The sequence below is a fragment of the Toxotes jaculatrix genome, chromosome 21 (genome assembly GCF_017976425.1).
Source record: "Toxotes jaculatrix isolate fToxJac2 chromosome 21, fToxJac2.pri, whole genome shotgun sequence".
Lineage (NCBI taxonomy): Eukaryota > Metazoa > Chordata > Actinopteri > Toxotidae > Toxotes > Toxotes jaculatrix.
The window spans coordinates 19,367,501-19,381,878 of NC_054414.1; the positions used below are offsets into that span (position 1 = coordinate 19,367,501).

The 14,378-nt window shown below is 43.1% G+C and overlaps 2 protein-coding genes across 3 annotated transcripts in view; one reads left to right on the forward strand and one right to left on the reverse strand.

Moving 5' to 3' along the window:
• The window catches only part of st6galnac (ST6 (alpha-N-acetyl-neuraminyl-2,3-beta-galactosyl-1,3)-N-acetylgalactosaminide alpha-2,6-sialyltransferase), a 9,631-nt gene extending 3,037 nt beyond the window's left edge, over positions 1 to 6,594 (forward strand). Inside the window, exons 3-10 of one of the 2 annotated variants that reach the window (XM_041029206.1) lie at positions 1,625 to 1,991; positions 2,947 to 3,112; positions 3,454 to 3,628; positions 3,814 to 3,952; positions 4,046 to 4,149; positions 4,329 to 4,412; positions 4,601 to 4,700; positions 5,139 to 6,594. In XM_041029206.1, coding sequence (XP_040885140.1) covers positions 1,625 to 1,991; positions 2,947 to 3,112; positions 3,454 to 3,628; positions 3,814 to 3,952; positions 4,046 to 4,149; positions 4,329 to 4,412; positions 4,601 to 4,700; positions 5,139 to 5,309 — 1,306 coding nt within the window. In that variant the 3' untranslated portion in view covers positions 5,310 to 6,594. The remainder of the gene's footprint in view (positions 1 to 1,624; positions 1,992 to 2,946; positions 3,113 to 3,453; positions 3,629 to 3,813; positions 3,953 to 4,045; positions 4,150 to 4,328; positions 4,413 to 4,600; positions 4,701 to 5,138) is intronic. The other variant, XM_041029207.1, reaches the window with a different exon arrangement.
• A 1,948-nt stretch (positions 6,595 to 8,542) lies between these two features.
• On the reverse strand, positions 8,543 to 9,470 carry LOC121175656 (parvalbumin-like EF-hand-containing protein). Its single transcript, XM_041029465.1, has 4 exons — positions 9,365 to 9,470; positions 9,138 to 9,273; positions 8,856 to 8,971; positions 8,543 to 8,586 (listed from the first exon to the last, which is right to left on the reverse strand). The coding sequence occupies exons 1-4, from the start codon at positions 9,468 to 9,470 to the stop codon at positions 8,543 to 8,545; spliced, it is 402 nt and encodes a 133-aa protein (XP_040885399.1).
• Between the last annotated feature and the right edge of the window lie 4,908 nt (positions 9,471 to 14,378).

Consider the following 14,378-nt stretch of genomic DNA (forward strand, 5'->3'; position numbering starts at 1 on the left):
CTGGAGGTGGTCTCTTACACGTATGTGAAATGTAAGCTTTGTTATTAACAGGCAGCGCTCCAGCTTTAAAAGCCAGCAGGTCCAGATAAGATGCATTAGTTCTGGGGAAAGGATAGCTGTTTTTCAAAGGGCTGTCTCACAAACTAAATGCTAAGTTTGGGCGCAGGGAGCTCACAGGTCTTTCATTTTAAAGGCTGTTCTTTAATCTGAATGCCTGGGTAAAAATAACCACATCCTCCTCACTTTACTGCCATAGCTCCTTTTTGATGTAGGATTTCTCGTGGTTTTTAATGGACTCTGAAGACTTTTACATTTTTGAAAATAAAATAGTTTTTCTCTGTTTAAAATCAAAGTAACAGTTTTAACTTGATCGTGATCATATTGATGCACAGTGCTGTCAAAGCAGCATGAGAACATTGAAATAACTGTGCATTATACTGAAATGCCTTGAATACGATGCAGACTCTGAGCCCTCTGGTTGATGCACTGAGCTCATAAAGTTGGAACAGCTCACTGCTTTATGACTTGTGATAATGGATCAGAGTCTTTTAAAAACCTTTCAAATCAATTTTTTCTGCGATCTTCAGATCGGACACAAACAAACGGAGCATAGTGAACCCAACTTGGTCAATATATTTACTGATGCACCTAAGATAAACAAACAGCAATGGGTGAAAGACTCAGGCAAGGAGAAATATGGAAAAACCAAACAGCACCAGCTCCAGGTCTGTGGGAGAGCTCTGCTGGAGGAACATTACGTGTTAGCTTGTGACTCCTGGACTGAAATGTATTCAGATCTTATCAGGGGCAGGATGAAGGCTGGAGGCAGTGTGCTAAAGCAAGGCTGACCACACTTTCTGGGGCTGCTTCTAATTTTTCCATATTGGCAAAAGATTGTCGAAGACTTTCTCTTTTAGTCTCAAAACAAAACAACTAAAATAACTTATTCATAAAATAAATACATACAACAAAACTCAATGAGGAAATGAGCAGGAGAGCACTGTGTGCATGTGGTCAGTGACACATGAAAATACAGGACACGCTGCACTCTGCTCATACTGCTGACTTCCTGCCTTCTCTGCAGTGTGAATGATTGTTCAGCATTAACAAGTTCCAGTTACACTTTAATTCAGCTGCTTTATTACACTGGTGTCTCGTTAACAGACTTTATGAGGTTTACCTACTGCTCAGAGTGACATCAGCAATGTGTCAGGCTTATGATAAAGAGCTAGTCAATACAAATTAGAGCACCGTGGTTATCTGACCTGCAGCTTGTTAGTGTGAAGTCAACAGTATGTTAGTCATCATGTGCAGTGGGATGTAAACACTGAGCCTCTGTATGAAGTAACACTTAGTACTTCTGGTTAGAGTTTCAGTGGGAGGAATAATAAGCTTACAAGTGTTTATTGTCATGTTTCCCTGTACAATGGAATTTTTCCTTTTCTTTCCACACTGAATGCCAGACAATACACACACTATACATTCTAAAATACTATAGATTCTAAACAACATAAAATAAAATAGATTTTGTTCTTTAATGTACCATAAAATGTTGAAAGAGGAAGATGATTTATGTCCAGCAGTGACCTGCCGGGTTCACCACCAGATGTTCTGTCTTCCACAGCAGCTCAAGAGACTTTTCTCAAAAAAAGCCTCTTGCCAGACAGAGTGACAGTGACCAGGAGAGGCCTCCACCCGTGACCTCCACCTTTCACCCACAGCTCTCTGCTGGAACAGTTCTTCATGAACACACACGTGCCACACAGACTCCAACTTTAAGGACTCAAACATCCACAGCCATTGGAAAACCAGCAGAGAAGAGAGTCCTGGATGTCTCCAACTCCACGTCCAGGTCTGATGGTATGGGTAGAACCAGGACCAGTACCAAAGGCCCTGCACCGCAGCCTCAACAGCCCACACAGGCAACCAGACCAACAGAGCCTCCCTTTATCGGGGACACTTACATGAGTGAAGACATCCCTCCACAGACAGTGAGTCCTTCTTAAATTAAAGCAAACACGTGTAGAATGTTTGTGACTGTCCTGCAGCACATCAGATTATTCTGAAGTCGTGTTTTTGTTTGTTGAAAAGAAGACAATCCTGATTTATATTTATTTACCAAGGTGGGGTTACCAACCAGGCAAAGGGGACAACTGCCAGGGGGCCCAGACCCGCAAGGGCCCCAAAAGTCCCAAGTTTAGGTCATATCATTTGGGTCCACTCAATCTGATTAGATGCAAACTTAGCAGAAATTTGCCCCACTTAAGTTTAAATATCAATAATAACAGGTCCTCCAAGGAGGACGAGAAAACAATGGAGATAAAATGGAAATGTTCAGTCGTTGAATGTCTCCTGGGAGAGATCTCAGGGCTTTGTGAGAGTTTAGTGAAATAATGTCTCCATATGGTGAATCACAATCATTTGCATGTTAATTTCTCACCATGGAATACACTGAATTTTAAAGCATCAGAGCATCAGAGACTGCACAGGCTGAATCAATACCTGATTCGACAGAGAAGCAGATAACATAATTAAGGAGATAAATGTGCTCATGGGCTCAGTGCCATCCATGCATTTGCCTGTTTGCATATGTGGAGCCTTTTCATGCTTCCTTGTCTGCCCACATGTGGTTTCGTGTTTCATGCATCAGCAAAGTGTGCATGTAAGTTTCATAATGAATGTGTCTTTCGCTGGATTAAACCACCAGCTTTGTTCTGTTGTTAGTGTTGCTCTTTTTTAGCTGTTTAATTACTAGATAATTTCCTCCAGTGAGAGTCTGGAGGTTAATGTGTAGGTTACACAACCTCCCAAGTGGAACTAATGATGCTGCATTTGTAATGATCACGTGGGACCTACAGTAACTGTGCTGCTGCCCTTTCTGTGGAGGGTGGGAACACCGTGTATGTGGTCTGATAACAACAGGGTGGTGTTATCTTCTCCCCACAGGACTGCCCAGATGGCATCCGAAGTCACGTTGCAAACACTGAATTTGGTGGGCGATTTCTGAAGCATGTTCCAGTCCTGCAGTGGGCCAAACATGTAAATCCTGAACAACACCAACGCCTGAGCAAGTACCCAGGAGCACATGGCTGGGGAGGGGTCGACTACAAAAGTGAGTTTTTCTTTTGTTGTGATATTTTTCTTTTCACATATTTTTAATTTAATTATTTTCCCCCACATGTACATTTGGTTTGGTTTCACACCAAATGCAAATAACTGAATCTGTGGGCAGATGCAATTACATAGATACACACACACACGCATGCACGCATGTACACACACACACACACACAGACACACACACACACACACACACACAAAATTCAAGTCTTAAAATAAGTCTACATAAATCATACATCTTTTCCACATGATTTGAGGATTTAAAAAAAACCTTTGAAGACACTGTGTTAAATAAATAACATCAAGACTGATTCAGTTTTTCTGTGTCAACAGCGTTGGTGGAAACGCTCTCTGTCCTCGACTCCCCTGCTAACTGGCAGATGTTGGACGACTGGAAGGATCGCAGCAGTAAATCAAGCTGTATCCACTGTGCTGTGGTGGGGAACGGAGGGATACTGAAGGATTCAAAGAAAGGGAAGGAGATCGACAGCCATCACTATGTCTTCAGGTAGACTCTGACTCTGGCCCGTGCTTAACAGTTCTGCAGGAAGAGCTTCCTGCAAACAGTCATTCAGTCGGACTGGTGTGTGTTTGCTGTGCCGACTGATGGATTAACTGAAACCTGTTTTATGGTTGTGTTTCCATGCACACCTTTAATGCTTGTATGTGTTTGTGGACACCTGTGATCTACAGGACCAATGGGGCAATCACTAGGGGCTTTGAGCAGGATGTGGGGTCTCGGACCACCCACTACACTTTCTCCACCAACACATTAATGAACTCCATGAGGAGCTACGCAAAAGACGGGTACAGAGGACCCCCTCTGTCTAAGGTCAGGACAAAAACAAATGAAGTCTGTCCTCATCAATGAGACATAGAGGAATCAGGCATGAGTCACATCATCGTCTCTGCTGCTCCCCAACAGGAAACACGATACATCTTTCTGCCTGATCACAATCGTGATTACCTGCTGATGAAGGCGGCAGCGACTCACAGTGCAGTTGAGAGTGGGCCTGAGCGCGGCAAAGAGTAAGCTACATCTAACAGGCTGTCTCAGTGACCGTGGACTCGAAACAACGTTCTTCTCTTTGTTCCTTCTTCTGTGCATTTTCTGCAAAATTTCATCTAGAAAATCCATTTAAACCTTTAACGGTTCACAGCTCACAACATGGAAATCTGATGGTAGGTGTGTGATTTTTCCTCCACAGTCCTTCCAAGTTCTTCGGAGAGGACGTGTCAGCTGAAAAGCTGAAGATGTACCACCCAGATTTCATCCGTTACCTCAGAAACAGGTGAGCCAGTTATCTGCAGAGCAGGTGAACAGAATGAAAGCAGAGACTCTGTGAGAGCAAAGTTTCCACACAGTGACAGAGGTTTGTGTGTGAGCAACTTTCATATCGTCTTTCTGCACTTTTACCTAAAGGAAGCTTCAGTGTCGCTGGAACCACTGACTCTACAGATTTATTTATGTTTGTCTCAGATTCCTCCGATCTCATGCTCTGACAACCAAATATAAGGACATTTACCGTCCCTCAACGGGCGCCGTGATGCTGCTGGCTGCACTGCACACCTGCGACCAGGTAACCTCCATCGTTACTGTATTCTGTATCACTATCAGTCAGCTGTTTATTTGCCATGGGACAAGGCTACACTTGCATGATAGCGTGAGAGTGTTTTGACTCTTAGCAGTCGGCCTTGTAGAAGCATGTAGTGCATGTCTGATACTGCGTCGCCCTGATTAGGTGCAGAGTGTGAAGGACTCCGTTCTGTGAAAATTGTACTTTGCTGTGTCAAATGTGTGATTTATGGTTTGTCAGACCACACACTGATTCCCTCAAAGCATGGCAGCACCGTCAAAACCTGTTTTTCAGCCTGTCTGATTCAGGCTGAAGAGGCCAAGTCAAAACATGAAATAAAACAGTTCATCTCCACTGGAGTTTAGGTTTTAGGTGATTAGGCATCAGAGTTAGTTTCATTCTCCTGCTGACTGTGCTTTGTGTGTTTCCTCTGCTGTGAAGGTGAGTGCGTACGGCTTCATGACCCCCGACTATAAGAACTACTCTGACCACTACTATGACAGCAGCTACCGCCCCGTGGGCTTCTTCATCAACCACGACCTTCGTATGGAGATGACTCTGTGGCAGCAGCTGCACCAGGCTGGCCTCATTCGACTCTACATGCACAGTTGAACTCAGGTAATCCAGGAATGGTGTTATCCTGTCTGCACACAGGTTACCAGCATGATCATGGGGAAACTGGAAGTCTGAACACAGGTGACACTGTCTGCCTTTTTTCAAAGTTCACAATGACTGAACAAAAAAGTGGCTGAAGTTTTCTTTTTATGGAGGAAACAAATTTCTTTTAAGCTGCTGTGATTGTTCAGGAAGTTTAGTTTTATTTATAAAAAAAAAAAGGTTTAAAACTTTGTTCCAGAAACCACGGTTTTAGGTTTTTAGATTTTTAGGTAAAATAGGACCAGACACTGAGGTCAGACTGGACTTTAGAGCCTATCGTGCAATCATTCTGTGGCTGAATTAAAGTGGAGTTACTTGTTAGTGTGTGGTGCAGTATTTTGACAAGGGACAAGACTGCAACTGACTCGGCCACTTGCTTAAAATACCCTGTCTGCCCGCCCTAAACAGATGGTTAGAGCACTGCTGGCAGTGGCCAAGGTCTGTTCTTACATTTACTCACATTCTGTTTTCTCTCTTGAGTTTGTCTGTATACATGTCTGTGTGTGTTTTACTGTGGAAGTTAACCTCACTGAGCGTAACTATAAAGCTCATTGGGACAAATATTCGAATGTGAAAGTGTTTGTAGTTAACTTTGAACTTTTTAAGTAACTTATTTTTCTTCCGTCTTACATCTTTTAAGCATAAGTGTTTTACAAGGTGCCACACTGTGAAGATAAGAACAGTGTGTGGCCTCTACAGGATGTTCAGTGCCTTTAATGTGAATCTGTAGTTAGGATGAAGCATTGTGACGGGGGTGAAATGATTCAGGACATCTCCACAACAACATTAATACATCAGTAGCCTTTTCTCTGTGTTTGGATTATGAAACCGTTGCCGAGGATTTGTCTCATGGAATCTGTTTGTCCATCTGCAACACCTGGACTCGTCTCTGAGCTGAGACAACAAAGGGTCTGAGTTCATCGCGATTTGTTGTTTCCCTTTGTCTCACACTGAGACATCACATCCTTAATGGCAGGAGTGCACTGTCCGTATGATTAAACAGATGGAGTCGAGTGAAGAGAAAAGAAACCAAAGACACTGTAAATCAGGGAATATTTCAAATGTACTTTGAACATGGAACCAATACGTATTCAACCCAACGGATCCAGTCATCTGAAATACTGAATCATATCTTTGACCTAAACATGCAAAATGTGAAATTTGTCAAAAAAACAAGCATACACATCAACATATGTAGACAGATAAGTTTCCAATAATCAATAAACATTGAATGAACATTTCCTTGAAATAAATTGACAAGTTCTTTCAGGGAAATTCTTCTGGAAATCAACAACGTTATACTAACGTTATACTAACTACTCACTGAGTCTCACAACTGTCTTTATTCTCCCTGTTATTTGTGCCACATATGTTTTCAGGAACCTGCCAAGGAAATTATTGTAAAGTCATTGATGCTAAATGAAATCTTCACCAAAACTTTCATGGTCACAGCGTCCACCAGGAAACAGGAACACAGACCCAGCAGAAGGGGAAGACTGTCATTATTTGTGTGTGTTTGTGTTTGTGTGCTGCCATGGTGAAAATGTATGGTCAGATGGCAGCTGTGTCCAAACACACTGAGACCAAGGGTTAATCATTAGTTTTGGACACATGACAGTTAACCAATTCTTTTCACAAACTGTGCTGACGACAAAAGTCCCTTAACTATGATCCTTGATCCACATGAGGAGGAAGAGCATTTTAAAGGCGGGTGGAGGTGGTATGCAGGGCCTCTCCGTCATCCTCTCTTCTGTCTTTCACACTCTCTCTGTAGTAACACTCTGTAACACAGATGAATCACATGACCTTTCTTTCCATCTTCATCATGTCTGAGATCTCTGCGAGGCAGGGAGGGAGGAGCGTGAAGCCAGATGTGTGTGTCGCACTGTGGTCGGGTGGGGGCTGCATTAGGGAGTTAACAAAGCCATGAGTCAGGCCTTGCAGCGCTGCCAAAATGTCTGGCAGCAGGATGTTACAATTACACAGTGCAGTTGGTAATGTGCAGCCACCAGCCTGAGAGACGAGGCCTTTCTCTGACTGGAGTATGAGCAAATGTGTGGAGATGGAGACAGATGCAGGCGAAACAGAGCCAGTTTTCAGGAAGATGATGCCGAAGGTGCAGATACTGTGTAAACTTTAGATGTTTCACAGTGAAATAATTAAGTCTTTTGATTTATTGAAGTGTGGGCTTTTGCTCCTCTAATGACAACATGTTCTCCTTTTAATAACTACAACACAACTGCAGTGCGTGCCTACATCATGATTATAGTGCGTTTGCATCATGTTGAGCTCATCCTCTGTTATCATGGACTTTTTAAAACTTTTAAAATCAAATCCTAAAAACAAGCAGCAGAGGAATCAGCTGTTTCTATTTCTATTCACGAAACAAAACGTGAGTATATGATCCAGCTTTTTAAAACCTCAAAGGAGTGACCTGCTCTTCCCTCAGTGCTTCCCTCAGACACTCGCTTACTCAGTGCTGACCCTTAGTGGTCATAATAAGTCGGTGCACCACCTCATCTCTGTGGTCCCTGTGACTCTGTGTCCACAACCTGTATCCATGTATCATGACTCACTGACTGCAGCTGTGCAGGAAGTCTTTCAGAAATAGCCATAAAGTAATTTATATAATTTAAATCATTTTAATTTTTCTTAATTATGTGTACAGCACAAAACATAAATACATAAAATACAATATTGTGGAATTCCTCTTCTATCAGTACAGTAATAATTCTTCTTTCCAGGAAACTTGTGAGGAAATTCTCAGGAAATTATGGACCTGTTAATAAAGTGTCACCAAAACTTTCCAATAAAGAAATACAAGAGCACAGACCCTCTGAAATTTCTGCTAATGTTTCTGTTTTAAAGAAGTGAGATGGTTTGGTTTTAATGGGGTCTGCTTACAGCTACGTACACAAACAGCCAATAATGTCACCAAGTTTTAATTTCTTGAAAAAACTTTTCCTTTTTCTCAATTCTATTTTTTCTTTGTCCTTTTGTTCTTTTAGCAAACTGTACCGATAACAGAAGTCCTCACACTCCCTCCATTCTCGATCCACAGGAGAAGGAAGAGCGTTGTTTAGGGAGGGTAGGTCTGGTATGCAGGGCCTCTCTGTCTTCCCTTCCTCCTCCATCTGTCACACACACGCTGGAGTAACACCGTGGAGCACAGATGAACCATGTGACCTTTATTTGCACGGTTTCTTCTCCATCTTCACCATGTGTGAGAACTCTGTGAGGCAGGGAGGGAGACAGAAAAAGCCAGATGTGGGTGCTGCTGTGTGGTGAAGCTCATCATGAGCTCATCCTTTGTTATCAGCTTTTTAAAACTGTGCAGTGATCAGATGTAACAGAGAAAAGACCTGAGGTCTTTCTTTTAACTGTATGAAAGGTTCAAAGGGAGAAACCACATTTTCCCTCAGACATGAAGAGTTACTAACTGCTGACCCTCAGTGGTGACTACAGGTCAGTGCATCAGGGAGTGTGAAATAAAGTCCTCACCTCTGTAGTCAATACGTCCATCTCCATCGGTGTCTAAAGCCTGGATCATGGCCTCTGCCTCCTCATCAGACAGAGGAGCCGACGGGGTTGCAGTTGGTACAGTGGACAGAATATACCTGTAAAAAGAGAAATCTTCTTCAGCTTGAATGAAATGTCATCAGTCTTCAGGCAAGTCGAAAAAAACACATTGGTTTATACATTTTTATTGGATTTGTTGACAATAAGAAAAATTGAGGATATCAAAAGCTTTAAATTAGCTTTAAATTAGTGCAGAGCTCATACTTGATCTCGTTCCACTCTATGTAGCCGCTGCCGTCTTTGTCGAGCATCATGAAGGCCTTCTTAATGGCCTCCTCTCTTTGCTCCGAGGTCTTGAACTGCCTCATATACTCCAGAAACCTGCTGTAGTTGAAGTTTCCTGCAGAGAATCACAAAAGATGAGATCAGGAAGTGAAATCACTGCCTCATTCATCGTACTGGTCACTGTCATCTCACACACACAGAGTCACCCTGCGTTCTCATCTCCTGTGGCATGCGGTCGATGTCCTGCTCTGTGAGTGAAGCGCCCATGGCCACGGCCACCTTCTTCACCTGTGGCCGAAAGTCGTCCTCCATGTTCTCCAGGTGTGTTCTACAGGTGTGTCCTGAGCTGGAGATCAGGTGCACAGTTCAAGGCCTTAATCAAAAACCAGAAGGGAGAATTAACTGCACACATTCAGTTAAATTCTGTAGCAGAGAACAGTTTTGATCTTGATGATGGTGACGCTGATTCTAACATTTATCACTTAGATTCACTGACTCCCAGCAGCTCTAAACCTCATGATTTTAACATGATACATACAAAACAACAGTTCAGTGTTTTACACAGGGGCTGACAAAGCAGTGGTTTCCTGGCAGATGCTCCTGGCTCCAGCTGCGTTGATCTCTGCCAGAAAGCAAACACCTGAGCATGTTTCCCAAAATGCTGAACTATTCCTTTAATCTTCCTTCATTTCCCTGTTTCCTTTACTTCCTTCTTTCCTCACTTTGTTTCCTCTGTGCTTCCATTCTGGTTTCCTTGGTTTACTTTTCTGTTCCAGTTTTGCTCCAGTCCCTTTTTTCCTGATCTGAATCGAGGGCTGAAGGAGGAACAGTGTCACATGCTGCACAGAATCGCACAAACCTCTGAGACTAACCTGTGATTTAACCCCCTTTTTTCCTTCCATTCTTTTCTTATTTTTCTCCTGATCATGAAAAAGCTGAAAGTATAAATAAAGTTATTTTACTTCTCTTTTGACTGTCAGTGCTGCGTTCATGCAGTCATCATGCAGAGTACCTGCTCAGCCAGCAGCGACTGACAGGACGAACCTCTTCATTGTGAATAAATCTCTAATGAGCCGCTGTTCTTTTCCTAATTTCTTGGCAGGTTCAGAGGCTTGTTAATCATCACTGGCGTCATTCCAAATCAATACAACCTCAATTACCTGCTTAAGTGATTAGTCATAGCTCGGTTACTCATGCTGAGGAAGGTCATGGATTTTTTAGGTCCCCATCTTATTAATGTCTGTCAGCGCTGATCTCAGAGCACACGTCATTTCAGAAGTCACCACAGGGCATTTGGGTGTGTGAGTCTAACAGACAGAAATGGGTTAGCTCTGGCATGTACAGTATATAATGTAAAGTGTATAGTGAATTAGTGGTTTAAATGGCAAACAGAATGCAGCCCAGGGTGTAAACAGCCTGTGAAGCTGCTCAGCATAAAGCAGAGTGTTGCTGCGTTTCTACGGGTTGTTTCATCATTCCTCTTCTCCTCTTTCAGCGCCCCCCCCCCCCCCCCCCCCCCCCCCCCCACCCACCCCTTCACACCATCATTTGCACTTCAAGAACGTATCAAGATGAGTACATGCTTTTTCTCATTGGCCAGAGGTTATAAAGACGCGCCACAGATCAAACAAAGGCACTGTGCTGTCAGAGTCCACAGCTTCTTTAAAACTTTGACAAATTAGCACCATGATAGAAAAAAGAAAATGAGTTAAACATCAGTCACTGCAACTCGAAAATACAAGAAATCATTACCAGATATTTATTAACTCCACAGACCAGTCACCTGATCCATCCCCATCGACCATTTTCCCCATATCCTGTCCAGTGCTACTCACCAGATTCAAGGTCTCCTGGTACAGCCGACCCTCCTCCTCTCTCTGACTCTTATATACAGGAAGGATGGAACCATCGGTGGCCTTGCACCTGTCTTGCTCTCCCCAGCGGAGCCATTCTCCATTAAAGTCTTGGCTCCTGCTGTTGCAGACAGTACCCATCTCTCCAGATGTACTGGGACAAGACCCCACATTAGTCCTGCTGATGGGGTTGAAGTGGAGGACAGCCACCCTTTGGTGGGGTAGAATGGGAGGCCAGCCTTGGCACGGCACTCAAAGATTATTCATAGTGTTCAGTGCATCCAGAGTTTATCGGTGATATTTCTGCAGTGGCTGTTGTACAAGTTGTGCAAGTCAGTCCTGAAAGATTTCATAAATAACTGAAGACAGTGCAGGAATAGTTCAGCAACATCTCAACAGCCACTTCACCAACAGCTGTTACATGTGTTTCAGTTAGTCCTTCATCGAGTCAGACATCATCATCTCAATGAAGCATCACTGGCTTCTTCTCTCAAGGTTAATGTTCAAATAAATGGCTCAAAGCTTTACAGGAGAACGAAATCCCAGCCGGAGCCAGCCTCACTGCACTTCTGTCAGAGTCCCTGAAAGTCTGGAACAAAGTTGTTGTTTTTTAAACAATCTATTGTTTGTTTATAGATACATTTGTTTTGATACTGTTTACATGTAATGATGTTTAAGTGTAGCCACGTGGCTCTGGGGATAGAAATATCAGTCTCAGTTTGTTGGTCAATGCTCCACTTTGGTCCCGACTGAAACATCTCTACATGCTTCGAGATGCAGATCATTTTCTAGCAGACTGTTCCCACAGCCTGAAATCAGAGACAACTGTTAAATCTGACCCGTAACATCTGTAGCCACCCGTCAAAGGAGAGGAAGAGAAGGCCGAGAACCTCAGCTGTTCCAGAGAAGCCTGTTCCACACACACCACGGACACTTTGACGAGAAATCACAGTTACAGTGATGAATCCTTTCAGAGCGACAGTCCCGGCTCCCTGCCAGCATCACAACAGGCAGGTAATCAGGCTTTCTGCCTGTTCACTACACACTCACACACAAGTGCTACAGGGGAGAGAGGTGGGAGATGGGAATGGGTCTGTGCTACACAGTTATATAACTCAGTTGTGCAAACATGTGCGTTAAATAACGTATGACCACTTCTGGGCAATTATATATAGAACAGTGATCACACCAGAGCAGACAATGCCTACAGTCCAGCATGAACCATCAAGTCAAGTAAAGTATTTATTATCATGTGCACAGTGAGGAAACATGTTTCCCTGTACAATGAACCATGGATGTTGATGTTTGTGTGAATTTGAGACGTTTCTGGACGAACACGTCTACCGGCCTGTTGAAGCCCTTTAGACTGTGTGTAGACTCTGAGCTTGAATCCTGCTGTGTATCGATCCAGAGAATCTGAAATCAGATTCCAGCCAAGCTGCCTGAGCACATCCCAGCTGTGTCTGATCCACAGACCACCAAAGCCGGCCGTCATGGCTTCTATCAGAGGCTCTCTGTAGAACATGTTTTAAATGCTGAATATTAAACAGAGCAGATGTGTGCTTCACAGACTGGAGCAGGCTTGTGTATCACATCAGTGAAGCACAACCAGTGATCGTAAGATGTTCTGAAAGACTGCACCTGAACAGATGGGAACGGCTGCTGTAAAGAACAAAAGGCACTGTGAGTAATACTATACTGTAGTTTATAGGATCATTCAACCCAAATTAGAAAATATAGTCTAGGTTTTATTTAGGTGCATTTGTACAGATAGTGTGTGGTTGTATTTGGATGTCTGGATATGTGACACAGTGTGTGCATTTGTCCATGTGTGTTTCTGTCCTCAGCTTTTAAGATCAAGTGAAGTGTGTACGGGACGGTTTATCGAGCGATGTTTTGCTGGGTTACACTCATAGCGACACTTAAGCCATTGATCTCCAGGTTCAATATTCTCTTTGCAGCGCTGACCTATAAAACAGTGTGACTGCTACACTTCACTGGAGGGCAGAGAATTAAAAACCAGAATCTTTCCGTTCCCGTCAGTCCCACTGTTCTTTTTAAAAAAAAATCTTTGGCAGAGTGAAACGGTAATTAATCCCATTAACATCCCTGAACTGGGTGTTGAAGGACCCGTCCAATGAGCCTCGGAGCCTAATTGAAATTGACTCCATAAAGACCCACTCAGCTGAGGCGTCACATTTAACAGACATACATTAGTGTGGTGTATTAGCACAGCAGAGTTTTGCAGACATCCTCCTAATGATGTGTGAACATGCAAAGCTGTATCCTGTCGCAGTGTGTGTAACACTGCAGGTCTTATGCTGTGTGTGAAAATATGTTGAATGATGCAGACGTTTTTATTCCTGCCGGATACAGAGCAGGAAAAATGGCTCCAGTGAAACAAAGAGAGGAACAACTGGATCCAGCAGGACTGAGGACAAGCTTCATGTCACATGTGCAAGTGACAGTTTTCCAGGAGTTTTCATGTCACATGTCACTTTGCAGAACATTTGATTTTGATACTTCACAGACATGAATGGAAACAGTGGCAACAAACACAGTTTAGCATGGTTTGTAAAGTGGTTAACAGGAATATAAAGTATATGTCAATGGTAGGAAATAGGCAAAAATGGGCAAAGTCAGAGGTCCTTCAAGATACGGACCTGCAAAGTAAAATAATACAACTGTTCCTCTGGTTAATTTAAAGGACAGAACAGTTTAATTCCTTTGTTGGATGGAGAAACAGACTGTGGGGCAGCCAGCTGGAGTCTCAGCTCGTAAACAGGCAAAATGAGTTTTTCAAATATAATTTGACGAATTAACAGTCTGCTGTTTCCAGAAGCAACATAACCAGGCCGATGTTTGACAGACTCATTTTAAAAGACTGGGACCTTATCTGTTTCCCTGCAGAGTCCTATCCTCTCTGTCCCTGCAGAGTTTGTTGCTGTGACTTAATCACTTGGTTTTCCCTGTGGACTGTGTTTCTGCCTGCAGGACTCAGATGTAACTCCAACACCCAAAGAGAAGCAACACAAACAAGCATTTAAATGTCCTAATTACTCTCCCTGTTTGTCCTCTAATTATTTGCTCATGCAGGAGGGAGATTCTTGAATGAACAGTTCTAACCAGTCTCAGGTTTCTCCTCTGCAGATGTGCTTTTATTGCTGAGTCTTGGAAACCAGCTGTTAAGAAGTGCTTCATCCCATTGTTTAATTGTCTCAGTGGCTCAAACTGCACCAGTTTCAAGGTTCTGCACATTCACATATCTACTCGTATGGTTACTTTACTAAGAATTTAAAATTTATCGCTGGATGTGAGAACTGGAGGCCACACGTAACTCTGTTGTTTACTTTTCTTTTTGCATTTT

What these genes read in the sequence shown, in the direction of transcription:
- LOC121175656 (XM_041029465.1), bottom strand. Translation starts at nt 9,470, where the DNA reads ATGGAGGACGACTTTCGGCCACAGGTGAAGAAGGTGGCCGTGGCCATG. An exon ending in ATAGAGTGGAACGAGATCAA is followed by an intron (nt 8,972 to 9,137) that starts GTATGAGCTCTG and finishes CTCTTTTTACAG; the next exon opens with GTATATTCTGTCCACTGTAC. An exon ending in TGGACGTATTGACTACAGAG is followed by an intron (nt 8,587 to 8,855) that starts GTGAGGACTTTA and finishes CCTGCCTCACAG; the next exon opens with AGTTCTCACACATGGTGAAG.